The sequence below is a fragment of the Capra hircus genome, chromosome 4 (genome assembly GCF_001704415.2).
Source record: "Capra hircus breed San Clemente chromosome 4, ASM170441v1, whole genome shotgun sequence".
Classification (NCBI taxonomy): Eukaryota; Metazoa; Chordata; class Mammalia; order Artiodactyla; family Bovidae; genus Capra; species Capra hircus.
Window position 1 is genome coordinate 5,848,296 of NC_030811.1, and position 26,485 is coordinate 5,874,780.

The 26,485-nt window shown below is 48.6% G+C and overlaps 1 protein-coding gene across 1 annotated transcript in view; it reads left to right on the forward strand.

Annotated features, from left to right (window-relative positions):
• The window catches only part of RHEB (Ras homolog enriched in brain), a 51,478-nt gene extending 39,966 nt beyond the window's left edge, over positions 1-11,512 (forward strand). Inside the window, 5 exon segments of the mRNA NM_001285656.1 lie at positions 4,499-4,581; positions 5,210-5,266; positions 5,375-5,422; positions 6,089-6,170; positions 11,420-11,512. Coding sequence (NP_001272585.1) covers positions 4,499-4,581; positions 5,210-5,266; positions 5,375-5,422; positions 6,089-6,170; positions 11,420-11,512 — 363 coding nt within the window.

The following is a 26,485-nucleotide window of genomic DNA, read 5'->3' on the forward strand; positions in this document are numbered from 1 at the left end:
GGATATACCCAGGTTAGGTGCTTTGAATAATTTGTTCTCATTGCAGCTAATAGTTCTAAAGGCTGTATTCACACTTGGGAGACCATTAAAGGCTGTGCTGTGTTTATATAACATTCCGGATGGTACAGCCGGGGCAGTATTTCTTGTGCCACGGTCCCACCCTCATTCTGTAGAAACTGGATGACATGGCAGTTACATTTACTGCTCCAAGAGCTGTTTTTAAATTGGATTCCTATGGGCTGGGTCTGGGGTTAAGACTGTGGTAGCAAGGAAGAATGATTAAAGGGCAGTTTCCTTCAATTAAAAAGCAGTCTGTAATAAATTTGTTCACTCACGCATTTGAGGAGTAAAATTACATGTAATCAATTACTGTATAGCAGTATTCAGAAAACTAAGATCATGGCATCTGGTCCCATCACTTCATGGGAAATAGATAGGGAAACAGTGGAAACAGTGTCAGACTTTATTTTGGGGGGCTCCGAAATCACTGCAGATGGTGATTGCAGCCATGAAATTAAAAGACGTTTACTCCTTTGAAGGAAAGTTATGACCAACCTAGATAGCATATTCAAAAGCAGAGACATTACTTTGCCAACAAAGGTCCGTCTAGTCAAGGCTATGGTTTTTCCAGTGGTCATGTATGGATGTGAGAGTTGGACTGTGAAGAAAGCTGAGCGCTGAAGAGTTGATGCTTTTGAACTGTGGTGTTGGAGAAGACTCTAGCGAGTCCCTTGGACTGCAAGGAGATCCAACCAGTCCATCCTAAAGGAGATCAGTCCTGGGTGTTCTTTGGAAGGACTGATGCTGAGGTTGAAACTCCATTTGGCCACCTGATGCAAAGAGCTGACTCTTTGGAAAAGACCCTGATGCTGGGAGGGACTGGGGGCAGGAGGAGAAGGGGACAACAGAGGATAAGATGGCTGGATGGCATCAGTGACTTGATGGACATGAGTTTGAGTAAACTCCAGGAGTTGGTGATGAACAGGGAGTCGTGGCATGCTGCGGTTTATGGGGTCACAAAGAGTCGGACATGACTGAGCAACTGAACTGAACTGAACTAAATATTTGATAGCAAGTACTGTTTATTTAGTGGTTTATTTTATGCAGCTGATTTAATTGCCCAGCTAGGGATGCTGATGAACATAGTAAATACAAGTTGGTTATTTTTAGTTTGCATGAAATATTTTGTTTTGGTGTAATTTAAGTAAACTCATGACAAGTGAGTCAGAGACAGTCAGTTTTAATGTCAAATTCCCCCCACCTTTTTTGTTGTCTTTTAGTGGCTCAGAGGTTAAAGTGTCTGCCTCCAACGTGGGAGACCCGGGTTCAATCCCTGGGTTGGGAAGATCCCCTGGAGAAGGAAATGGCAACCCACTTCAATATTCTTGCCTGGAGAATCGCATGGACTGAGGAGCCTGGTGGGCTGCAGTCCACGGGGTCACAAAGAGTCGGACACGACTGAGTGACTTTACTTACTTAAGGTCATCTAGAAATAATAGTACATGTGCATGTTAATAGAAATAAAATAACGCAAAAGGGTAAATAGTCAAATCTTTCTACTGTAACTGTCTTAGCTTCCTTTGCCAGCAGTAACTCATTGTAAGTTTTTAGTAAATGTTTCCAAGCTTTTTTATACACGACCATGCAAATATATTTCAAGTTTTTTCTTTTATTTTCTACACAAAAAGTAATGTGTTTCAGTATCTCCATCTTGGAGATTATTTTGTATCGGTGCAGACGGCCTGCCCTGCCCTGCCCCGCCCCGCCCCGCCGGGACTGCGTAATAGCCCATTGTTTGGATATATCATTTGTTTAGTCAGTAAGTCCTGTCCAGCTCTCTGCAACCCCATGGACTGGAGCCCACCAGGCTCCTCTGTCCGTGGGATTTCCCAGGCGAAGAACACTGGAGTGGGCTGTCGTCTCCTTCTCCAGGGGTCTTCCCGACCCCGGCGCTGAAGCCGCGCCTCCTGCACTGGCAGGCAGGGGTTCGACGCCGAGCTGCCAGACGCCCAGCCAGACGCCCAGGATGCGTCTTCGTTTTCCTGTTGGTCAGCAGTTAGGTTGTCTGCGGTCCGGCCACCACCAGCAGTGCCGCAGTCAATATCTTGTGTTGTTTTAGAAAGATGGTTATATCTGGCACATATATAGATTTCCTGGGTGGGGGGCTACTGGACCCCACAGGGTCACCTGGTTGGCAGCAGTCAACAGGGCTGCATGTTTCCCTGGAGCCTCACCAACACGATGTGTGGCCAATTTTTTATTATATTTGCCAGTCTGCTGGGTGTCATTTTAATTATCTTTCTTGTTAAGGAATTTGATCTTATTTTCCTGTGTTTGAGGACATTTTTATTTCCGTTCTGTGAATTATCTTGTCTGTTCACATATCTCACCCTGTCTTTTGGCAGGATGGTCTTTGCTTGCTGATTTTTAATATGTGAAGAAAATTAGCATTTAGTATATGAGCTGAGCTTTGAGGTTTTGTTTTCAGTCTTCCTGTTGTTTGAAAGACTTTTAGCCATGAAGAACTTCTTCATTTTCATGTAGTTGAGCTGATTAATCCCTTTTTAACCAAGACTGTTGTTTGTTTTTAACCCTCCCGTCCACTGTGTACACACTGTCAGTTTTCGTCTGCAAGTCTTTCATTCCTCTGGAATACACTGCTAAGGTGTGAGTTAAGAGATCCAAGTTAGTTGTTTACCTCCAGGTGGCTCTGCATTTGTTCACTGTACATTTAGCTGAGGGTTACCTTTCATCCGTACTGATTTGAAATGCCAGCTTCTGATTTTATATGCCTGCTTCCTGGGTCTGTTTGGGTCTTTGCAGACTTCCCAGTCTGCTCCATTCATGAGGTAGTCCTGCTCTGTTTTAATCTCTGGCTTTATGGTTTCCACCCACCTGCTGTTCAGTTGGTATTTTTTCTCAGGAAGTACACTTTTCATCAGGAGTATGTTACATTCGTGTATAATTTAGGATTAATTAATAGATATCCTTACGAGTCTGCATATTCGTGCTGAAGTCTGTGGCACACTCTTCAGTTGATTAAGTCTTTTTATCTTTCAGGACTATTTTAAGATTTTCTTCGGCTGGACCATGTGTTACGCTTCTATTTTCTTAGGTTTTATTCCTAGGAATTTTGTCGTCTTTGGTCACTGCTAAAGCTGAGGGTCTTTTTCCTCCGTTTCACTTTCTTACTAGTTTTTTCACACTGTGCCTCTTGAGTATGATGAAATTTTTAACTTTGAGTCTACTACCACTGAACTCTCGACTAAAAGTATTTGAAATTTTGTTTAAATCTGGGTAGAAAGATCTGTCAGTCCATTAATAATTTGATTTTCAGCATCAACACTAAAGTGAATTAAATTTGGTCATAATTGTACTACTAATTAATGGTTTTACTTTGCATATGTAGTAAGCTTTGTGATGTTGAAATGCTATTATCTGATCAGGATCATTGTCATAACCACACTGGAATTGCACAGTTAACAGAGACAGTTACTTGATGTGAGGATGGCTTGGTGTGATTTTCCTACAGTAGAGCTTGGGATGGGGTGGTATAGTAACAGCTGTATTTCAGCTGAAGCAGGAAATGTTTGTACCAGACAGTGGCACTCTTGAATCCTGCATTGATGTTAGATACTTTCGTGTGCTTTAAACAATTCTGTACGCAAAGCACCAGGCTTCTTCAGAAAGCTTATAAAACTGGTCCTAATAGGCAGTGGCATGTGGTGTGCCTTTAATTCCTAAAGTTGCTCAGTAAATAGCACATTCGATCCTAGAAAGTCTGAGTGTGCTGACTTGAGTCTGGCGTTTTGTTTCCTCAGTCATCCTCTTTTTTTTCAAGTGCTGGTAGCAACCCACTAATGACCCCTGGACTGGGCTCAGGCCATTGTGACTCATGTGAGGGAGATAGCCGAAAATACACATTGATGGGGTAAACTAGAGCACACGGGAATTTTCTGCGAGGCCTAAGGGACTCGGGCTTTCTGTCCGTAAGAAACGTGGTGGTGCTTTTCCTTGAAACAGGGTCACGGAACCAGTCTTCTCATTCCTTCTGTCTCTCTCACAAACCGCAAGACGTTAGCCGTCCCTAGAAAGCCTTAGACTAGCCTGAGCCATTTATCAGTATTGGCTTAAAGCATACTACTGCCCCCAAACCAGCCTTAAATCTTGGGTGTGTAAAAGCTATGTCTCTCAAATAATAATCTGCTTTCTGTTTGCTTTGACTTCTTCGATCGCTTGCTACCCTAGATAAAAACGTTGCTGTTGTTTAGTTGCCTAGTCGTGTCTGGCTCTCTGGTGACTCCATGGACGGTAGCCTGCCAGGCCCCTCCCAGGCAAGAACACTGGAGTGGGTAGCCATTTCCTCCTCCGGGGGATCTTCCTGACCCAGCGTTCGAACCCAGGGCTCCTGCGTTGCAGGCAGACACTTTACCACAGAGCCTCCAGGGAAGCCCCATGTGAAGCCTTCACTCAAATGTAATTGTTTTTTCTTCCACAGGATGAATATTCCATCTTTCCTCAGACATACTCCATAGATATTAATGGTTATATTCTTGTGTATTCTGTTACATCAATCAAAAGGTAAGGCCTACTTCTCCTTGCTTGAGTTTATTTGCCCTGCTTAGGTGACATTAATCCTTCTGAGGGATTATGCTGGAATTGGCAGTAGTAACAATCAGACTTGAATGGTTTTTAGTGGTTGTCTGGTGGAGCAAACAGGTTGTTAAGGGAAAAAATTATCCCATTAGATATTCTCTTGCACCAGTGGAATGAAAAACTATGTCTTACCTCAGACTTCCCAGAATAGTGAATGAACATGAACTGAGCTTTCCTGCTAATTGAAATGGGAAATACTTAATTGATTTATTTTTCTCTGTTTTTACCTTATTAGTGTGGAGCATAGGCTGATTGCTAAGGAACGTTCTACAAATGTTTTATTCACAGATTAAATCAGCCCAGTTGTAAACGTTCCAATTTAAGTATCTCGCCTATTCCACCTTGAATATTCTCAGTAAGGGCTACTGCGTGTTGAATACATACACATGTGAAAAAGAGTGCTAGGAAAAAATAAAGGAATTCCTTGTGTTCAGTTTACTTTATATTAAAATGGTGAGTCTATGACATTTTCTATTGTTACCAATATAAATAACAACCATTTTAGAATGTCACCACTAAATGGGTGTCTGATTCCATGCTTTTTGTTTTATAGTTTTGAAGTGATCAAAGTTATCCATGGCAAATTATTGGATATGGTGGGGAAAGTACAGTAAGTAGCAATAGTGTATCTCTTATTTTAGATATACTAGGATCATCGGAACAATCAAATCGGGCACTGACTAGTGTACTTTGGCTTTTTTTCCCCTTGTGTTAACAGAATACCTATTATGTTGGTTGGGAATAAGAAAGACCTACATATGGAAAGGTATGTAGCTTCTAAATACTGCTATATAAAGTGATGTAGTCACTGAGGTTCTGTTTTTAATTGTTCTTAAAGCCAGAATATTTTTAGCTGTAGCATTTCTGTTTTCAGAAGTGTGGCGATGACTACATAACAGAAACAAAACTGCAGTAAAAAATCTCACCCATCGTGGAAAATGTTTCCTCTTAAAAAGAGGGCACACACTGTAGAAAATTATCTTAGATGCTTTTGCCGTTTTGCACAAAGCAGACTAAAAAGACAGTGGTAGTGCTGGTTTAGTCCAGACAGTTTTCTGAGCACCAGGCTGAGGACCCTGTTCCTGGGGAGCTCAGCATCGGAGGAAGACCCGGATGGGAAGACGCAGCCCGCGGGCAGCAGGGGGGCACTGTGGGCCCTTTCAGAATGGCCCGTCTCAGGGGGGCTTACAGCCGAGCTGCTGAGAAAGGAGTCGATTGTTGCGGAGGCTGGAGTCCTGTTCTCCGAACCATAGGGGATTTGCAGGAGTGGGCGGCCCCGTCAGGTAGTGTCTGCTCTGCCCCAGCTCAGGATGGCCGAGAGACTCTGCGTGCACTCTGGATGAGACTGAGCTGACTGCCTCGTCAGTCAGTTACACACACCTTACGTGGTAAAGAGCAAAGTACTTCAATTAGAATTTTCTGTTTCTGTTAGGGTGATCAGTTATGAAGAAGGGAAAGCGTTAGCAGAGTCTTGGAACGCAGCGTTTTTGGAATCATCTGCAAAAGAAAATCAGGTACGTGGTTTTTAAAACTCAGGTTGCCCTGTGTCCCCTCAGTCGTGGGCGTGTGTGTTGCTGAGTCGGTGTGCTGCTGCCATCGTCATCACTCCTGCTCAGTCCTCCTCCTCCCACCATCTCGATTGCCCAGCTCTGGGTTGCTTTAGGAAGATGAAAGGCTGTTGGTATTTTAATTCAGTCAGTGTTATGATGGGACCTAGAATGTTTGTATGATAAATAGAAATTAGTTAATGTAAAGGCAATACTTCCTCCGCGAACACGTAGTCTTATTTTGTTTCATGCTAAAGGCTGGTACAGAACTAAGTCCAGGCGTAGAAGAGAAACAAGAATGATTTGAAGTCACTTTGGCAATTTTGTTCTTGTACCTGCCCCCTTTTTCTGTTGGGTAAAACTGAGTGAGATGTACGTGTTGTTTTGAAACATAGAAACCAGTGAGAACCATTGCGCAAGTGCTTCACCAGCGTCAGCCCTGCGGGTAGACGCTCCTTTTCAGGCCTGTGAGGAGGGGTGTCAGTCCTCTGTCAGCAGGCTTCCTGTGTCCCCTTTTTCCTCTTCCTTCCTTGAGACCCAGAGCGGCCCAGCTTGCCTCCCGCCTCCACATTCTCACCAGTGTTTCTATTCGCTGCCGATCAGATGATGTCACTCACCTAAAAACTGTCAGTGGGTTGCCCGTCGTCTCTCAAACAAGCCCCAAAGTGCCCAGCGTGTGATGAGCGCAGGGTGTGAATCACACTTTCCCAGTTTCTTCTTCCACCGCATCCTGCGCTTGGCAGGCCCACCAAGCCGCTTCCCCTCCCCTCAACACCATGGCGCGTGCAGGTGCCTCCCCTGTGCGCTCACGGTTCTCTAACGTGATTAGCTGCATACGTAAAGTCTTTTCAACACGTTATCTTGTCTGACCCTCAGGTAAAATGAATTGGCTTGCATTTTTGTGAGAAAACTATAGTTTGGGGGTGAGGGGTAGGGCTTGTGGTCGAGGACAGTGGGCTGTCTTTCCCCAGCTCCGCCCCCTTTCCCCACCAAGACCCCTGCCCTTGGAGACGCTACTCAAATCCCACCTCCTCCTTGGCCCTCAGGAGTCCTCCGGCCAAAATTAGTTTCTTCTCTCTTATCCCCTTTGTTTCATCCTGAGATTCAAGGACAGGGTCACTGAGCTCCGTGTTCTCCGTGATTTGTACGTACAGTGGTTCTGTTTCTGGTGGTGCCTGGCCAACCCAGGGGTCCCCTGACAGGCAGATCTGTCTGTCCCTGTGTCAGCAGGCGAGGCAGCTTAAATCTGTGCGGCTGCCTCCTGGGTTGTAGATTGCAAGACATTTATCTGCAGTCGTTTAGTTTCTGAGTGCAGACCCTGGGGGCTCAGATGGTAGAGAATCTGCCTGCAATCCAGGAGCCCCCGTTCAATCCGTGGGTTGGAAAGATCCCCTGGAGAAGGGAATGGCAACCTACTCCAGTACTCTTGCCTAGAGAATTCAGTGGACGGAGGAGCCTGGCGGACTACAGTCCACAGAGTCGGACACAACTGAGCAACTAACACACACACACAGTGAGAATTCAGATAGTAAGAGCTGAGAGATACCTGTGTTGTCTCTAATTGTATTAAACCAAACATTGGGTGTCTTATGTACCCTTCAGATCATCTGGTTGATCTGTGCCATTTTAGAAGTGAGGCATTTAAGATCCAAGAGGTGAATAACCTTTTATGATCACTCTGTACTTCAGATGGTGTAAAAACTTGGACTGAATTTTAAGTTTAACCCAAATCTGGTCCTCTACCGTGCTTTCTGATAGATGAGAAGAGAAGGCCTGTGCCTGACCCAAAGTGTAGTAGAGACGATAGTGTTCTCGAGGGAGAGAGGGAGACTGTTCTGTATTTAAATGTCTCTGTGAACCTGGTCTAAAATGGCTAGTATGAAAGCCATTTCCAGTCAGTTGGAGAGATTGGAGTATGTTTTGGAAATGATTGTCTTAGGAGTGGTGATGGTGTTGGGATTAGGAAGAAACTACATCCTTATTCCTAGAAAACGCAAACCAGAGTATTTAGGGGCCAGGTTTCCTAATGCCTGTAGCCTAGTTTCAGATGGAATAGATGAGACGGGTGGAGGGGAGCAAGCAAACACAGCGCAGACGCTGACACTCGGTGAGCTCGGAGCAGAGCCCAGCGGTTACTATACGGCTGACCCCATTTTCCTATGTGCTTGAAAATTTACGTTATAAAGACTTGAAGGTGGTCAGAAAGTATAAACTACAGGTTATAAAATAAAGAAGTCTTGGGGATAGGATATACAGCATGGTGACTATGCAGTATATTTGAAAACTGCTAAGAAAAGAGTGGATCCTAAAAGTTCTCATCACAAGAAGAAACAAATTGTGACCGTGAACCAGACTTAGTGCAGTGATCCTTTCACAATACGTACTTACATCGAGTCGTTACGTTGTACACCTGGAATACATGTCTTGTGACAGCTGTATCTCAGTTTAAACATGTTTCGGGGTGAGGAGTGCAGTTGGATGGCCCTACACTTTCTTTGGTCTGTTTACTGACTTCCCTCTGTTTGGGTTCTCTTTGGGGGAAATCTGAGGATCCAAGAGCAGTTACCCTTTTCGACTGATGGTTACACAGGCGTCAGCAGCTGCTCCCTCTTCCTGTGGGTGCTCGTGGCCCCTGGGCTGTGTGTGCGTGTGTGCGTGGTGTTCTGGACGTGTCTGGCGGTTCCTTTATTACTCTTTCCAGCAGCCTCAAAGGTGTAGACACTGCATGGACCCTGCCTTCATGTAATCAAGAGGAATTGCCTGGTGAATCTCAGGCCAATTTATCTTCTGAGAGTGACCTAAGGTTGTGGTCACTGAGAGTGGCCTAGTTGGCTTAGGATTTGTTACTGAGCTACGTTTTGGTCTGAGGATGCAGGCCTGTCCTGTCTGGTTTATGTTATACTTTAGTATAGCTTAAAGGTTCTTCAATACAGTTCTGGATAGATTTACTCTTTGACCTTTCAGTTTCATTTAGAAGACAGTAGACTGCTTTTTCGGTATCCGAAGGAAAGATGGAATTGTGCTCAAGGCTTAAAGTTAAAATGAAAAAATTGCAACTGCTGTGATTCTTTAAAAGTTCTGATAAATTTAGCAAATGTATCTGATATCAACCAAAACTCTTAAAAGAAGATAAGGGTGCAGTATGGTGGCCTCAGACATCCCAGACAAGTTCGAGGGTCAGATGACTCAACCATTGCCTTGGTTGCTTGAGCATCTTCATCAGATCAACAAACGCCTTATCAGACGTGAAACAATCCGTTAAGGCAGAAAGATTCTTGCAGCCCAGTTAGGTACATACCGTGATGGTATGTGTACCCTTGGAAAGCCGAGGTCCTCACAGCTGTATGGACACTTCTCAGCCCTCGGTCATGGCTCCAGGGACCTTTTCTCATCTTGTCGTCAAATCTGCTCCCCGTCAGGTGGAAGGAACCAAGTCCCTCTGACTTCCGTACATGAGAGGTATAGGTGATTCTGGTCCACACAGGTGCTCCATACTGGGATGCTTACTACTCTTGGTCTGTGTGTAGGAAGAGAGAGGCTCTAGTAAGAGATGCCTCATCAGTAGTCACATGATTAGAGACCAGTCTGTGTAAACTGCTTGAATTTTTTATTGATAAATTTTCAAGTGTACCTTGGTACTAACCAAAAATCCAGTATTTTAAAATAAACTGTCCTCAGTGGAATTGAGTCAGATTTGTTGATAACAAAATGCACAGTGGTTTATAAAGAAACTATCAAGTCAGTGCGAATACTGCACTTTGACTATTATTGAACTATAAGATGTATTTGCAGTTTTGGCTTATTTTCTGTGGAGGCCTTCACAACTGTATTCCAGCAGTCTGATGAAAGAGAATGCACTTTGGCAGAGTCAGACTGCACAGGTAATCAAGAGTGCTAAGATTTATCTAGAAAGCCAGATTCCAGGCACACTGTACTCTCTTTGTAAGAGTTTGGCATGCATCTTTCCACACATTTTTCTGTGCATTTTTCTTAGAATGAAATAAATACCAAACGTGCCTGCTTAGTCGTGGCAAAGGAGGGGAATGGATAATGCAGAAAGAGGGGTGCTTGCTGAAGCCTTGGCCTCGGTTAGACAAGAGCATTGGGCCGGGGGCTGGCTGGGGCTCGCCTAGGGCTGCCTCCGTTGTTCCATCCTAGGAAAGCGCGAGCCAGAGTGGATGAGCCCAGACTCAAGGGCATGGTCACTAGTGGACAAAGTAGGCAGAGTTCGCTTACGGGTGCTGCTTCTGTGTAGAACGCAGTCATCAGCCGAGGGTGAGAACAGGGCAGAGGTTCAGAGACCCCAGTGGAAGGAGGAGGCGTGGCCCCTTCATCCCGGTGGGTGACTGAACCGGGGAAGTGTGGGTGGGCGCTGGGACTCGGGGCCCTGGGGCGTGTCCCCCGGCTGCGTCCACCGTGTGGATGCACGATGGCAGGGTGGAGAGCAGAAGGACAGAGACTGCCTGGGGCCTGCGCCGGCCCGGGAGAGAGGGCAGGCAAGTGTGGCTGGATCGAGGAAGTGGGCCGAGGGGTGCTGGCTGGCAGGATACTGAGCGGAACTGAAAGTCAGGATGGGGGCTGGTGCCTGGTAATGACAGGATGTAGGTGCTACCCCGTGAGGCTTTTGAAAATGGGTGTTTCAGGATTATCACAGTCACTGCCCGGAAAGGACAGGGACTGGTGTCTGCCCCGAGGGACAGGGGCTCCTCCTCCTGAAGGGCCAGGCCCTGGAGGCACCATCAGGAGGCAGGAGGCTCGAGGGACAGCCTCAGAGTCAGAGCTGAGGGGCTTGAGGTGGGAGGGGAAAGGGTGTGAAGGGCAGGGTGCAGTGCGAGGCAGGGGGAACCCCTGCCCTGCTCCAGTCCAGAGCCCCGGGGGTGAGGGGGTGCAGAGACTGGGCTCCAAGGTCAGAGGGGAGTGGGCCAGAGCCCAGGGATGACGGCTCCTCCGGCTTCCTGTGGTGATGGATGAAAACCAGGGTCTCCAGGGGAGGTGGAAGCCCTGGTTCCTGCAGCGCTGGGGCACCTCCAGCCGGGGGCCCCCACGCCTGACCTCCAAGCGCAGGACTGGACAGTGGGCCTCCTCCCGTCCGGCCAGCAGAAACCGCGTTCGTCGTCGTGTTTCAGTCACTGAGTCCTGTCTGACTCTTTGCAACCCCATGTTGGTCACGGCTCCACTTTAAAACTAACGCCAATTGGTTTTCTCTCTGTTTTCAGACTGCTGTTGATGTTTTTAGAAGGATAATTTTGGAGGCAGAAAAAATCGATGGGGCCGCTTCACAAGGAAAGTCTTCCTGCTCAGTGATGTGATTCTCCTGCAGAACCGGGGACGCTGGGGCCCAGTCCAGCCTGAGGAAGCCAACTGCCCGTCATCCTTTACGATAAACTGCTTCGTTTCTCTTCTGTTAACCTGAAAGATTTCATTTGGGTCAGAGATTCTCCCCCACCCCTTCCTTTCAGATTATGTTCAACTCTGACTCTGTCCAAATGAGTTCACTTCCATTTTCAAATTTTGAGCAATCATATTTTCAATTTATATATTGTATTTCTTAATAATATTATGACCAAGAATTTTATCGCATTAATTTTTCAGTGTAGTTTGTTGTTTAAAATAATGTAATCATTCAAATGATACATATTGTTACACTACTATTAACTAGGCTTCAATATATCAGTGTTTATTTCATTGTGTTAAATGTATACTTGTAAATAAAATAGCTGCAAACCTTAATCTTTGTGCTCCTCAGTGTGGCTAGTAAAGAAGAAAGCTGTCCTCCTAAGGGCACCTCTCACAGCCTCCCAGGAGGCTCTGGGTTGGATTGCAAGGAGCCGCTGGGGGCTATGGCCACAGACAGAGGCAAGCGGTCCACCTGGCGGCCGTGGGCAGTGGGGTAGAGTGCCCGAATTTGGGTGGGGTGGGGTCTCTAATTGACTGGAGTTGAATGGCCTTGGGGGAGATCTGTGAGGGGAGTTGTTCTCCAGTAATGACTGTGTCCCCCATACCCCCCAAAGGCCCCTTCTTGGGTAGAGTGTTTCTCGCAGGTGGGACTACAGGCTTCCTGAGGGCCTTCTGGGCTCCCTCTGGCTTGTCTCTTAGGTACTTGAAGGAGATGTAGGGAAACACTCACTGTCCCTTGTACTTAGCTTGATGTCCACAGCAGACAGGATCTTACTTAGGAGATAGACTGACCTGTCCCCATCCCAAACCTCCAGGAGTTTGAAGGACAGGAAAGATTGTCTGGTCAGTCTTCTGTGTTCATGAACCTCCCGCAGACCCAAACCTCGTACCTCCTGCTCTGAATGGAGCAGCTTGGAAGGACACCCAGAGACTGAACTTGCCTGGGGTCCGTCACCTCGACTCTAGCTTAGTCGACTGATAGGTTAAATGCTGCCTTCTCCCAGGTAAAATTTCACAGGGCCATCTCTAAAATTTAAGGAAATGTTACTGATTCTGTTGATCAAATACGATTTCTCTTTGTAACTGACTTTTTAATGATAGTTATGTTTTTAGAATATGCTGTAATTTTGGACCTTTGAAGTGTTTTTGCTTCATCATTCCAGGATGAAATTTGAGCCTTAGAAGAACTTCACCAAATATTTTTTATTTAAATAAAGATAAGTTTTAGCAATGTAGTATCATTACTTATTAACAGGGTTTATTCTTAGGTGTAATATTGTGTGTCAGTACTCTGACTGAACGTGGAGAAAAAAAAAAAGTGGAAATGTTAGTCGCTCAGTCATGCCTAACTCTTGGCAACCCCGTGGACACTAGCCTAACCCGGCATGTTCCTCTGTCCTTGGGATTCTCCAGACAAGAATACTGGAGTGGGTGGCCATTTCCTTCTCCAGGGGATCTTCCCGACCCAAGGATGGAACCCATGTTTCCCGCATTGGCAAGGTGGGTTCTTTGCCACTGTGCCTCCAGGAAAACCCAGTGTATTCATCCTAGCAGCTGAAGTGTGACTCACGGGTCATCCTCCAGGCCTGGCTCTCCGGGTTGGAGGTAACGTGGCCCTCCTTCAAGTGTGCATTCAAATGCGTTCTGAGCACCGTTCCCAGTGCAGCGAGCATGAGTGTGGTGGCAGGACTCGGGGATGAGCATGTGGCCGGGAGGCGGCCAGCGGTACCTGCTCTGGTTTGCTTCACGTTCACCCTGGGAGGGCTTCCTTGGTGCCTCTGAAGGTAGAGTCTGCAGTGCCGGAGACCTGGGTTCAATCCGTGAGTGGGGGAACATACCCTGGAGGAGGGGACGGCTACCCATTCCAGGATTCTTGCCTGGAGAATTCCAAGGACAGAGGAGCCTGGCAGGCTGCAGTCCACGGGGTCACAAAGACTCGGACACGACTGGGTGACTTTCACCCTGTTAAGCAGGTGCCAGGCTTTGTACAGACAAGGAAACTGCCTTAGAGGTATGAGCAGCAAGTAGTAACCACATTCAGTCTGGGCCCTTACAGCTGCCAGGCTCGACTTAAATGGTGTTATTTAATATTTTACGTCATCACTCCTAAGACGTGGCCTTAGGTTTTAACATTTTCCTTAGTGGGACATGCATGCTGTCCTGGGTTCACTGCAGGATTGTAAGTGCAAATAACAACATGAGGTGTATGTCCAAAACTATTTTGCCGTTCATAGTAAATACAAACTATGAAATCACATGACGAATTCAAGTTAATGTGATGGAATTTGACCTAAGTTAAGTTGTCCATCCACTGCCCACCAGGTCATTAATGATGCTGCTCTTGCCAAAATTGCTCATCACCTCCTGTCGCCAAATCCAGTGGGTTATTTCCGAGTTTCTCTCCTGCCCCTCCAGCAGCACTGCACACGGTGACTTCTCTTTGCAAGTCTCATTTCCGCCCACTGGTCTTCCAGCTCACCATCGCCACCTGAGTCTCGTTGGCTGTCTTCTCCGTTAACCTCTCTGTGGGCCCTTTTTCCTTCTTGATTTCATCGTCACACACAGCTCTTGATGCTGTTTCCTTCAGTTCAGTCACTCAGTCATGTCCGACTCTTTGGGACCCCATGGACTGCAGCACGCCAGGCCTCCCTGTCCATCACCAACTCCCAAAGTTTACTCAAACTCAGGTCCATCAAGTCGGTGATGCCATCCATCCATCTCATCCTCTGTCATCCCCTTCTCCTGCCCTCAATCTTTCCCAGCATCAGGGTCTTTTCAAATGAGTCACGTCTTCACATCAGGTGGCCAGAGTATTGGAGTTTCAGCTTTAACATCAGTCCTTCAAATGAATATTCAGGACTGATTTCCTCGAGGATGGACTATTTGGATCACCTTGCAGTCCAAGGGACTCTTGAGTCTTCTCCAACACCACAGTTCAAAAGCATCAGTTCTTCAGTGCTCCGCTTTCTTTATAGTCCAACTCTCATATCTATACTGGAAAAACCATACCTTTGACTAGACAGACCTTTGTTGACAAAGTAACGTCTCTGCATTTAGTATGCTGTCTAGGTTGGTCATAACTTTTCTTGCCAAGAACAAGTGTCTTTTAATTTCATGGCTGCAGTCACCATCTGCAGTGATTTTGGAGCCCCCCAAAATTAAGTCTGTCACCGTTTCCTGAAGACCAGAATTCATTTCTCCCCCCCTCACCTCTGTGGGATCCAGGCTTGTCTTCTTTTAGATGTCTCATAGGCATGATCTCAAATTTATCATGCCCCAAATTGAATTCTTTAATTTTCCCTATAAACATGGTCTTCCACTGGACCCTTTTTCAGGAAGACACCACTAGGTGCTGAGGCAAAGCTTTGGGAGCCATCCTCGGCCAATCGTCAACAAACCCTAAAGGCACTGCCTTCAGAAAGCTTACATTTTCCCTACTTTTCCATCTTCACTGCATACTACCCTCCTCTAATGGCACACCCTCCAAAGCATTTATACTGCAGCCCAAGTCAACTTGTTTACACATTGTTTGTGTTACTCCCTTTCTTAAAATCTTTTCATAATAAAGGTGCCTATTCCGGGCCTCGGGCATCTCATTTTCCAACTTGTGAAAAAATTAAGAGCTTCCTTGTTTTCATTTGTAGTGACTCAGTTGGTAAAGAATCTGCCTGCAATGTGGGAGATCTGGGTTCGATCCCTGGATGGGGAAGATCCCCTGGAGAAGGGAAAAGCTACCCACTCCAGTGTTCTGGCCTGGAGAATCCCATGGGCTGTATAATCCATGGCGTCTCAAAGAGCTGGGCACGGTGAGCAACTTTCACTTTCACAGCATCAGATAAATTACCACTGATTGTTTTTGAGAAACACTCCCAGGGGAAAGGGAGTCAGGTCAAAGACAAGCCTAGCAGAGGGTTTTCCAGGAAACTGCAGATGATGACATTCTGGGCTGAGAAATCATCAACCCCACCCTGACCCTTCAGCTGCAAAGGAGGCGCCTGGCAGTGGGGCAAGTGGCCATGCCTCAAGGAGCTCGCTGTGCTGGGAATGGGCTGGTTTCCCTAAACAGCCCCAGCCTGGTGCGAGCCTTTCATCTCCAGACCTATGAAAAAGCTGACCAGTTCAGTTCAGTCGCTCAGTCGTGTCTGACTCTGCGACCCCAAGAATTGCAGCACACCAGGCCTCCCTGTCCATCACCAACTCCTGGAGTTCATACAAACTCATGTCCATCACATCGGTGATGCCATCCAGCCATCTCATCCTCTGTCGTCCCCTTCTCCTCCTGCCCCCAATCCCTCCCAGTATCACAGTCTTTTCCAATGAGTCAACTCTTTGCATGAGGTGGCCAAAGTATTGGAGTTTCAGCTTTAGCATCAGTCCTTCCAAAGAACACCCAGGACTGATCTTTAGAATGGACTGGTTGGATTTTCTTGCAGTCCAAGGGACCCTCAAGAGTCTTCTCCAACACCACAGTTCAAAAGCATCAATTCTTCGGTGCTCAGCTTTCTTCACAGTCCAACTCTCACATCCATACATGACCACTGGAAAAACCATAGCCTTGACTAGACGGACCTTTGTTGGCAAAGTAATGTCTCTGCTTTTGAATATGCTATCTAGGTTAGTCATAACTTTCCTTCCAAGGAGTAAGCGTCTTTTAATTTCATAGCTGCAATCACCATCTGCAGTGATTTTGGAGCCCCCCAAAATAAAATCTGACACTGTTTCCACTGTTTCCCCATCTATTTCCCATGAAGTGATGGGACCAGATGCCATGATCTATTTTCTGAATGTTGAGCTTTAAGCCAACTTTTTCACTCTTTCACTTTCCTCAAGAGGCTTTTTAGTTCCTCTTCACTTTCTGCCATAAGGGTGGTGTCATCTGCATATCTGAGGTGATTGATATTTCTCCTGGCAATCTTGATTCCAGCTTGTGCTTCTTCCAGCCCAGCGTTTCTCATGATGTACTCTGCATAGAACTTAAATAAGCAGGGTGACGATATACAGCCTTGATGTACTCCTTTTCCTATTTGGAACCAGTCTGTTGTTCCATGTCAAGTTCTAACTGTTGCTTCCTGACCTGCATATAGGTTTCTCAAGAGGCAGGTCAAGTGGTCTGGTATTCCCATCTCTTTCAGAATTAACCACAGTTTATTGTGATCCACACAGTCAAAGGCTTTGGCATAGTCAATAAAGCAGAAATAGATGTTTTTCTGGAACTCTCTTGCTTTTTTGATGATCCAGCGGATGTTAGCAATTTGATCTCTGGTTCCTCTGCCTTTTCTAAAAGCAGCTTGAACATCTGGAAGTTCACGGTTCACGTATTGCTGAAGCCTGCCTTGGAAAATTTTGAACGTTACTTTACTAGCATGTGAGATGAGTGCAATTCTGCCGTAGTTTGGGCATTCTTTGGATTGCTTCTCTTTGGTATTGGGATGAAAACTGACCTTTTCCAGTCCTGTGGCCACTGCTGAGTTTTCCAAATTTGCTGGCATATTGAGTACAGCACTTTCACAGCATCATCTTTCAGGATATGAAATAGCTCAACTGGAATTCCATCACCTCCACTAGCTTTGTTCGTAGTGATGCTTTCTAAGGCCCACATGACTCCACATTCCAAGATGTCTGGCTCTAGGTGAGTGATCACACCATCGTGATTATCTGGGTCATGAAGATCTTTTTTGTACAGTTCTTCCATGTATTCTTGCCACATCTTCCTAATATCTCCTGCTTCTGTTAGGTCCATACCATTTCTGTCCTTTATCGAGCCCATCTTGGCATGAAATGTTCCCTTGGTATCTCTAATTTTCTTGAAGAGATCTCTAGTCTTTCCCATTCTGTTGTTTTCCTCTATTTCTTTGCCTTGATCACTGAGGAAGGCTTTCTTATCTCTCCTTGCTATTCTTTGGAACTCTGCATTCAGATGCTTATATCTTTCCTTTCCTCCTTTGCTTTTCACTTCTCTTCTCTTCACAGCTATTTGTAAGGCCTCCCCAGACAGCCATTTTGCTTTTTTGCATTTCTTTTCCATGGGAATGGTCTTGATCCCTGTCTCCTGTGCAATGTCACGAACCTCATTGCATAGTTCATCAGGCACTCTATCTATCAGATCTAGTCCCTTAAATCTATTTCTGAATTCCACTGTATAATCATAAGGAATTTGATTTAGGTCATACCTGAATGGTCTAGTGGTTTTCCCTATTTTCTTCAATTTAAGTCTGAATTTGGCAATCAGGAGTTCATGATCTGAGCCGCGGTCCATTCCCGGTCTTGTTTTTGCTGACTGTATAGAGCTTCTCCATCTCTGGCTGCAAAGAATATAATCAATCTGATTTTGGTGTTGACCATCTGGTGATGTCCATGTGTAGAGTCTTCTCTTGTGTTGTTGGAAGAGGGTGTTTGCTATGACCAGTGCGTTCTCTTGTCAAAACTCTATTAGTCTTTGCCCTGCTTCATTCCACATTCCAAGGCCAAATTTGCCTGTTACCCCAGGTGTTTCTTGACTTTCTACTTTTCATTCCAGTGCCCTATAATGAAAAGGACATCTTTTTTGGGTGTTAGTTCTAAAAGGTCTTGTAGGTCTTCATAGAGCTGTTCAACTTCAGCTTCTTCAGCATTACTGGTTGGGGCATAGACTTGGATTATCGTGATATTGAATGGTTTGTCTTGGAAACAGAGATCATTCTGTCATCTTTGAGATTGCATCCAAGTACTGCATTTTGGACTCTTTTGTTTCTGCTCCAAGGTAAGGAGCAGCGGCTGCACTTTGATGGAGCAACCATGAAGAGATACCCCACGTCCAAGGTAAGAGAAACTCAAGTAAGACAGTAGGTTATTGTGAGAGGGCATCAGAGGGCAGATACACTGAAACCATAATCACAGAAAACCAGTCAATCCAATCACACGGACCACAGCCTTGTCTAACTCAATGAAACTTAGCCATGCCGTGTGGTACCACCCAAGATGAGTGGGTCATGGTGGAGAGGTCTGACAGAATGTGGTCCACTGGAGAAGGGAGTGGCAAACCACTTCAGCATTCTTGCCTTGAGAACCCCATGAACAGTATGAAAAGGCAAAATGATAGGATACTGAAAGAGGAACTCCCCAGGTCGGTAGGTGCCCAATATGCTACTGGAAATCAGTGGAGAAATAACTCCAGAAAGAATGAAGGGATGGAGCCAAATCAAAAACAATACCCAGCTATGGATGTGACTGGTGATAGAAGCAAGGTCTGATGCTGTAAAGAGCAATATTGCATAGGAACCTGGAATGTTAGGTCCATGAATCAAGGCAAGTTAGAAGTGGTCAAACAGGAGATGGCAAGGGTGAATTGTCGACATTCTAGGAATCAGCGAACTAAAATGGACTGGAATGGGTGAATTTAACTCAGATGACCATTACATCTACTACTGCGGGCAGGAATCCCTCAGAAGAAAAAGCTGGTACTTTTGGACAATGTGTTGCCAGGGTTTTCACTAATTTCTCGAAGGTTCTTTCTGCATGCTCCCCAGTGGTGACCTGGAGTCCGCAGGTAGCTGTTTGTTGAATGGATGAATAGCTGACCCTCCCACATGCTGCCTTCTAGACCAGTTCCCCGGAATTCGGCCTGTGTCTGCTGCAACGTGGAGGAACCCCTCACCACTCACACAGGACACTGGGACGGCCTTCAGTCAGTCTCAGGTTAGGCCCATCCCTTATCTCTCCTAACACGGAAAGAGCAATGGTCTTCCCCAGTGGAGCAGTGGCCAAAAATCTACCTGCCAATGCAGGAGACGCAGGAGGGTTCGATCCCTGGCTCGGGAAGATGCCCTGGAAAAAGGGAATGGTAACCCACTCTGGTATCCTTGCCTGGGAAATCCCATGGACAGAGGAGCCTGGCGGGCTGCAGTCCATGGGGTTACAAAAGAGACACGACTAAACACCTAAACAAGAAGGAAAGAGCTATGCTCTCTTAACAGGATGTCAAAGGACCACAGTAAGCACTGCCTTTAGGTGGTCATCTAATAGGAAAAAAGGGTTAATGATTCTTGGAGAAGTCTTCACTCCTCAGAAAACCCTTCCAGCTCCTGTGGGCTCCAGCCGCACGTGAGCGGCTTGCTGGCGGAAGGTTTATGGCTGCCTTTATTACTCCGTTTACCAAGACTTTTGTATGGATGAACAGAGGCTGACATGAAGGCCATGTCAGCAGGAAACTGGGGCATCTTCAGAAATGTTAGAAAATTCTAGAATTTTTATCTTCACCCCACTCCTTCATCTCACCAGGAGGGGAGAGTTACACATCAGGCCAAAAACCTCGATGTGAGTCAAGTCTTTGTGTCCTGTCCTGATTACCCTTTTCACCCCTGGCAGCTTCCCAGCCTGACCCTGGGAAGTCTGCTCTGCAGTTAGGGCTGCAGAGACGCTGAGAGCTAACTTAACTTCTGTTATCAGAGGAGGGGCCGGATTCCTGAGAGACCCCCACCCCCCGCGTGTAACTTTGTTCATTGTTGTTTGCACTACACCCCAACACACAGTTCAGTTTAGTTCAGTCGCTCAGTCGTGTCCGACTCTTTGCGACGCCATGAATCGCAGCACGCCAGGCCTCCCTGTCCATCACCAACTCCTGGAGTTCACTCAGACTCACGTCCATCAAGTCCGTGATGCCATCCAGCCATCTCATCCTCTGTCGTCACACAGGGAACCCCCCAGATGAATGGAGCGTCAGACGAAGACTCAGCAGTTGTGGTCCCAGCTCTGTAGCTCATGTGTCTGTGTCTCTGGGCACCTCCGTTATGGCCTCTGGTCTTGGTTCCTGTACCGAGAAGACCTCTCTGCCGCGGATTGTTGTCATGGCCACAGGTCCGAAAACCTTGGCTGTTTCCAAAGCCCAGCACCTGTGCTGACCACTGTCCTTCAGATAACGAGCTGATCAGACCCCCAGGCTTGAGCTCTCCCGCCTCGGCTGGGCCTCCACTGCTGCTGGAGCTCCAAGGTTCCCAACCCGGCGACTCCTGCAACGGTCAGTGACTCCAAACTCCTGCCATATCGCTGCCCCTGGGCTGCACATCCCAAAAGGGCAAGATGGAAAGTCACGAACTCCTCCACAAGCAAGTTTACCAGGAAGTTTCCCACCAGTCCGGCCCAAGGTATCAAGAACACAAGACGATAAGACACTTGAGTCTGCCAGAGTTCACAGGTCACGTGCACGGGAGGTCCTTCTGGACCCACAGCACTCAGCCCGCACACACCCCGTGGACCCCTGCGGTTGCTCGGTAGACGAGCCCTGGTGGGGGGACAGAGAATGCGCTCCCTCAGACTCTAAATGGGGACATCAGTCCTTCCCCTGAGGTCGTGTCACACCTCCAGGTCCCTCCAGCTCCCACATCCTGCTACAACCTGGGAAATGCACTTGGCTCATCTTTTATTTTCTGCCGTTTTTTGGCTGGGCAGCTCGGCTTCCTGGGATCTTAGTCCCCCAACCAAGGATTGAACCCAGGCCCTCAGCAGTGCCGTCCTGACTGCAGGACCACCAGGGAATTCCTGGGTCATCTTTTTTTTTTTTTTTTTTTTTTTGGTTTAATGGATACAGATATGAGTTTGGAACCATCAACATCAAGTTCCTCCTGTTATTGTTTAGTTGCTGAGTCCTATTTGACTCTTGCAGCACCATGGATTATAGTCCACCAGGCTTCTCTGCCCATGGAGTTTTCCAGGCAAGAATGCTGGACCTAGCTCACCTTTTCCTTTAAACATCTCTTTTGTTTTTATGCCTTTTATTTTATTTTTTTCTGACTGCTCCATGTGTCATATGAGACTTTAGTCCTCCCACCAGGGATCAAAGCCTCACCCGCTGCATTGGGAGTGAAAGCGAAAGTTGCTCAGTCATGTCCAGCTCTTTTCAACCCCATGGACTATACTGTTCACGGAATTCTCCAGTCCAGAAGACTGGAGTGGGTAGCCTTTCTCTTCTGCAGGGGATCTTCCCAACCCAGGGATCAAACCCAGGTCTCCCTCATGGCAGGTGGATTCTTTACCAGCTGAGCCACCAGGGAAGCCCATTGGAAGTACAGTTTTAACTGCTGGACCACTGAGGAATTTCCCGGCTCATCTTTTAAAGGCATGAATAGGATTCTGGAAACATCATGGCCTCAGGAGTCAAGACCTTTCATCCAGTTCTTGCTGCTGCCCAAGAACAGCCTGGGCAGAGCTTTGATTTATTACTTCCAAAAGCAAAGCAACCCTGCCCAGCAGCCACTCCCACCGGCTTCCTGGTGTTCTTATCATTTTTGCTTCTCCCTCTGCTCCCATCATTAACAGACCAATGAAGAATCCAAGTAAACCCACACGGTCATCTGGCTTTTTCCGAGTGGCGTGGCTGTGAGAGTGACATGCCCTGAACTTTACCCTAAAAGGCTTAAGCAGAGGGCCAGCCTGGTGTTGACAGCTGGCGCAGCTGGAAAGGCTACATTCCTCGGCTCTGACGTGTGCATTGTCATTATCCCAGAGCAGAAGTCATTCAGAGGTACAGCCTTTTCTGCGCCTGTAACTGGAGCACCGTCGCATGAAGTTGTCAAATGACCAGCGGAAGAGCTCTGGGTCGTCACCGACGCCCCTGCGATGCCTGCGGGGGCAGCCCCTCTGCTGACCGCTTGTTCTCAAAACTTGACTCGTTCCAGAGCCACCGGGAGGGCTCAGGAGAACACACAGGGCTGGGGGCGGGGGGCTCACCCCCAGTGTGCTCAGCTGTGTCTGACTGTTTTGTGACCCCCTGGTCTATAGCTCGCCAGGCTCCTCTGTCTGTGGGATTCTCCAGGCAAGAATCCTGGAGGGGGTTGCCATTTCTCCTCCAGGGGATCTTCCCATCCCAGGGATCGAACCTGTGTCTCTTATGTCCCCTCCATTGGCAACAGGATTCTTTACCACCAGCGCCACCTGGGAAGCCTCCGAGTTTATTTGTTTATTTACTTGGCTGTGTCAGGATCTTCGCTGCATAATGGGGAATCTTCCATCATGGAACACGGACTCCGGGTGTGGCGCCTGGGCTCCAGGGCCTGCAGGCTTCAATAGTTGAGGTGCACGGGCTTAATCGCTCCGCAGCATGTGGGAATCTTAGTTCCCTGACCAGGGATCAAACCCCTGTCCCTGCCTCGTAAGGCAGATTCTCAGCCACTGGACCACCAGGGAAGCCCCACACCACCCCCACCCAGAGTTTCTGATTCTCTGAAGACATCTGGATTTCTGGCAAGTTCCAGGGCTGCTGCTGCTGTTGGTAGGGATCCAGGGACCACATTTTGAGAACCACTGACCTAGGCAATGATACCTCAGACTACGGGGGGACACAGGTGGGAGTTGTATGACTGCAGGACTTCAGAGTGTGCAGGCTGACCAACCGGCCCAGCTTGCCTGGCCCTTGAGGGGTGTTGAGTTCTCGCCTCCAAAAGGCCGTGTTGTAGCCCTGATCCCCAGCCCCTGTGCACGTGACCTTATCTGGAAAGAGAGCCTCCACAGGTGTAATGAGAGTAGGGTTGGTTAACGACCAGCGTCTTTATGAAAAGAGGAAATCTGGACTCAGAGAGAGAGATAGATCAGAGGAAGAGCGCCGTGTAAGAACAGAGGCAGAGGCTGGAGTGACCCAGCCACGTGCCAAGGGGGTGTCAGCACCCCGAGAAGCCAGAACATGGAACAGATTCTCCTTGGAGCCTGCCAGCATCTAGATTTCAGACCCTGGAACTGGGGGAGAAGGCATCGCTGCTGTTTTCAGCCGCTCCATTTCTGGTACTCGTTGCGGCCGCCCTCGGGGGTCCTGCAAGTCTTGACTTTGAAAACCAGGACAGTCTGCCAAACCAGACTGGTTGTTGTAAGCACAGGGAACCTAAGTGGCCGGGACTCTCAGGTTTACAGCAGGGAATTGATGCTTAGAGAGGCTGCGACTGCTCTCCAGGCCCGCTCGGGCTGGGCTCACACAGCACCACAGACCAGGGGGCCCATCACTGCAGAGGTTTCTCTCTCCCCTTTGGAGGCTGGGACGTCCAAGATCAAGGCCCCGGCAGACTGGGTGTCAGGAGAGGCCTGCCTCCTGGCTCACGGACACCGTCCTCGTGTGGTACAAGGGGAGAGGCTGGTCTCCGGGGTCTTTATAAGGCATTACTCTCATGACTGCCCCAGTGGTTCAGCTGGTAAAGAGTCTGCCTGCAATGCAGGAGAGCCAGGTTGGATCCCTGGGTCAGGAAGATCCCCTGCCGAAGGAAATGGCAAGCCGCTCCAGTATTCTTGCCTGGGAAAATCCCATGGACAGAAGAGCCTGGTGGGCTACAGTCTGTAGGATCGCGGAGTCGACACAACTGAGCGACGAACTGTACCTTTCACTCTCATGACGGCATATCTCCTGAAGACCCCACGTTCTCGTGTGCTAAGTCGCTCAGTCCTGTCCAGCTCTGCGACCCCACGGGCTCTGAAGCCCTCCAGGCTCCTCTGTCCCTGGATTCTCCGGGCAAGAACACTGGAGCAGGTTGCAGTGCCCACCTCCATCTCAATCCTCATATCTAGAAAAGCACTATCTCCCTTCGTGGTGGCATCAGCTCCTCGTGACTAGCAGAAAACCTTTCGTAAAGTAAGCGCTCGATTGTGTTGAATTCCCCCTTCACCAAAATCACATACACTGACCTCCCCCCATGACCTCTTTGAAACAGTCTGTCAGAGCTATCTGAGGTGCTGTCTCCTGAGCTATAGTCCTCATTTTGTCCCAAATAAAACTTAACTCATGACTCAACATTGTGCCTCTTTTTAGTCGACACCCACCCCCTAAAACCACCACCCTGGGGGTTAGGATTTCAACCTGTGACTTTGGGGGACACAAATATTCAGTCTACGACGCCAGGCTGCCCAGTGTCCCCTCACACCTGTGTGAGAACCAGGACGAGGACCACAGGGTCTCTGAGGGTCTCCCTTGCCCCCCTCCACAGACGTTTCGCACACACATGCGTGTGAACACACGTGTGCACTGTTGGGCTGCACCCGGAGGCCTACAAGGGCTTGGGCTGGCCCAGCTTCAAGGCCGAAGAACGAGGCTGGAGCCAGCGACAGACAGCTGAGGTTGAGATCTAGACTTCCCATTCCTGATGCTGCTGCGTGGGGGGCCGCAGGGCGGGGCTGGGGGTAGGGGGGCACACTGCCTGCTTTATGCAAGCCCCTGGGGAGGATGCAGCCCCTGGAATAAAGAAGCGATCCTGGGCTGACTGCTGAGAAGAGCAGGGACCCTCCGTCTTGCCCTCCCTCTGCCGCTGGCTCAACAATCCACCTTTTGCCTCTTTCCGCCGCCCCCCCCCCATCTGCAAAATGAAGAGGCATTTGAACTTAATTGGTTGTTTCCAGTGATGCCTGTTTCTTAAGTTGCATTCAGGCGTTCCACCACAGAATGAGAAGTTTCCAACTTTCAGACAGAAAAATAAAATTCTTTTTCAGTCTCGAGGGGGTATTTCCTAACAATTTTTATTACCCAGGTAGCACCTGCAGCCCGTTGTCCGCGCCATGTGATTTAACCCCAAATGACACAGCCGTTTTAAGTGCTGCCGGAGTGTCGGATGAGTCCGGTGCCGGACCAAGCTGAGAGCAGCCCCCACCACGGGCCGGGTTTGCTCCGTTGCCCCTGGAGTCCGAGCGAGGCGCGGCCCCCGAGCCCTTGTTGCTACATTCTGGACCAGCCGCAGCCTCTAGCGGGTACGGGGGTGGGTAGAGGTCTGGGAGTGGGGCGGAGGCCCTGCCCGCAGTCCTCGTCTGTGACCCTCAACCTTGTCCGTGGTTCCTTCTCTCATCTTCCGCGCGACACCTTCTCGGGCGATCTGAAAGCTGGGCGGCGGTGAGGGCGGGTGTGATGCGGAGAGAACAGAGGGGCGAGAGGGGGTCCCCAGCAGAGGGAGGGGGCGCTCTGCCTGGGGCTGGGCGTGTTAACATCTCAAAGCTCCGCAAGGGCGCGGGGATGGGGGTACAGATGGCACCCGGCGTCTAAGTGCACGCCCCCTTCGGCCCTTCCGCTCGTCCGGATCCCCCCAGGGGCGCGTCAGGCCTGCATTTTTCCTCCGGCTCTCCGCCCACCCCGCTCCCCGCCCCGGGTGGGTGACTGGCCACCTACAGCTCCCGTGTTACCTCTCGGGGGCTCCCCACCCCTTCGAAGCGCCAAAAGTGCCAGTCTCCTGGCCTCTCAGGGGACGGACATGCATCTCCATCCCTCCTGTCTGGCGGGGGGGGCTCTGCGAGGCGCCACCTGGGCCGGAGATCCCACCTGGGCCGGAGATCCCTGATCAGAGGAGCCCCGTGAAAGCTCTGTTTGGGGACGACTGATGTGCCGGATGGGAGCCCCGGCTTCCTTTTCTGGGATGCCGTGAGGAAGGCCAAGGAAACAGGAACCGCGGAGGAGGCCATCTGACTGCTGATTTAACTCTCACCAGCCCCACCCTGGCCTGGGAGATGCTGTCGCTGAAGGAAAGGGGACAGCACCCTCTTCCCACAGTGGGAAAACACTCACAGCTTTGGCAGGTGGGAAAGGGCCACCCACCCGCGCTGCCCGGAGGCTGGCCTCCTTTGATCTTTCTGGGCCCTCCTAGGGGGAGAGGGCAGAAGGGAAAGAAGGTTCAGAGAGAAGGACTCAGATTCAACCCATGCAGGAAGGGATCCATTCAGTTCAGTTCAGTTCAGTCGCTCAGTCGTGTCCGACTCTTTGCGACCCCATGAATCGCAGCACGCCAGGACTCGCTGTCCATCACCATCACCCGGAGTTCACTCAGACTCACGTCCATCAAGTCTGTGATGCCATCCAGCCATCTCATCCTGGGTCGTCCCCTTCTCCTCCTGCCCCCAATCCCTCCCAGCATCAGAGTCTTTTCCAATGAGTCAACTCTTCACATGAGGTGGCCAAA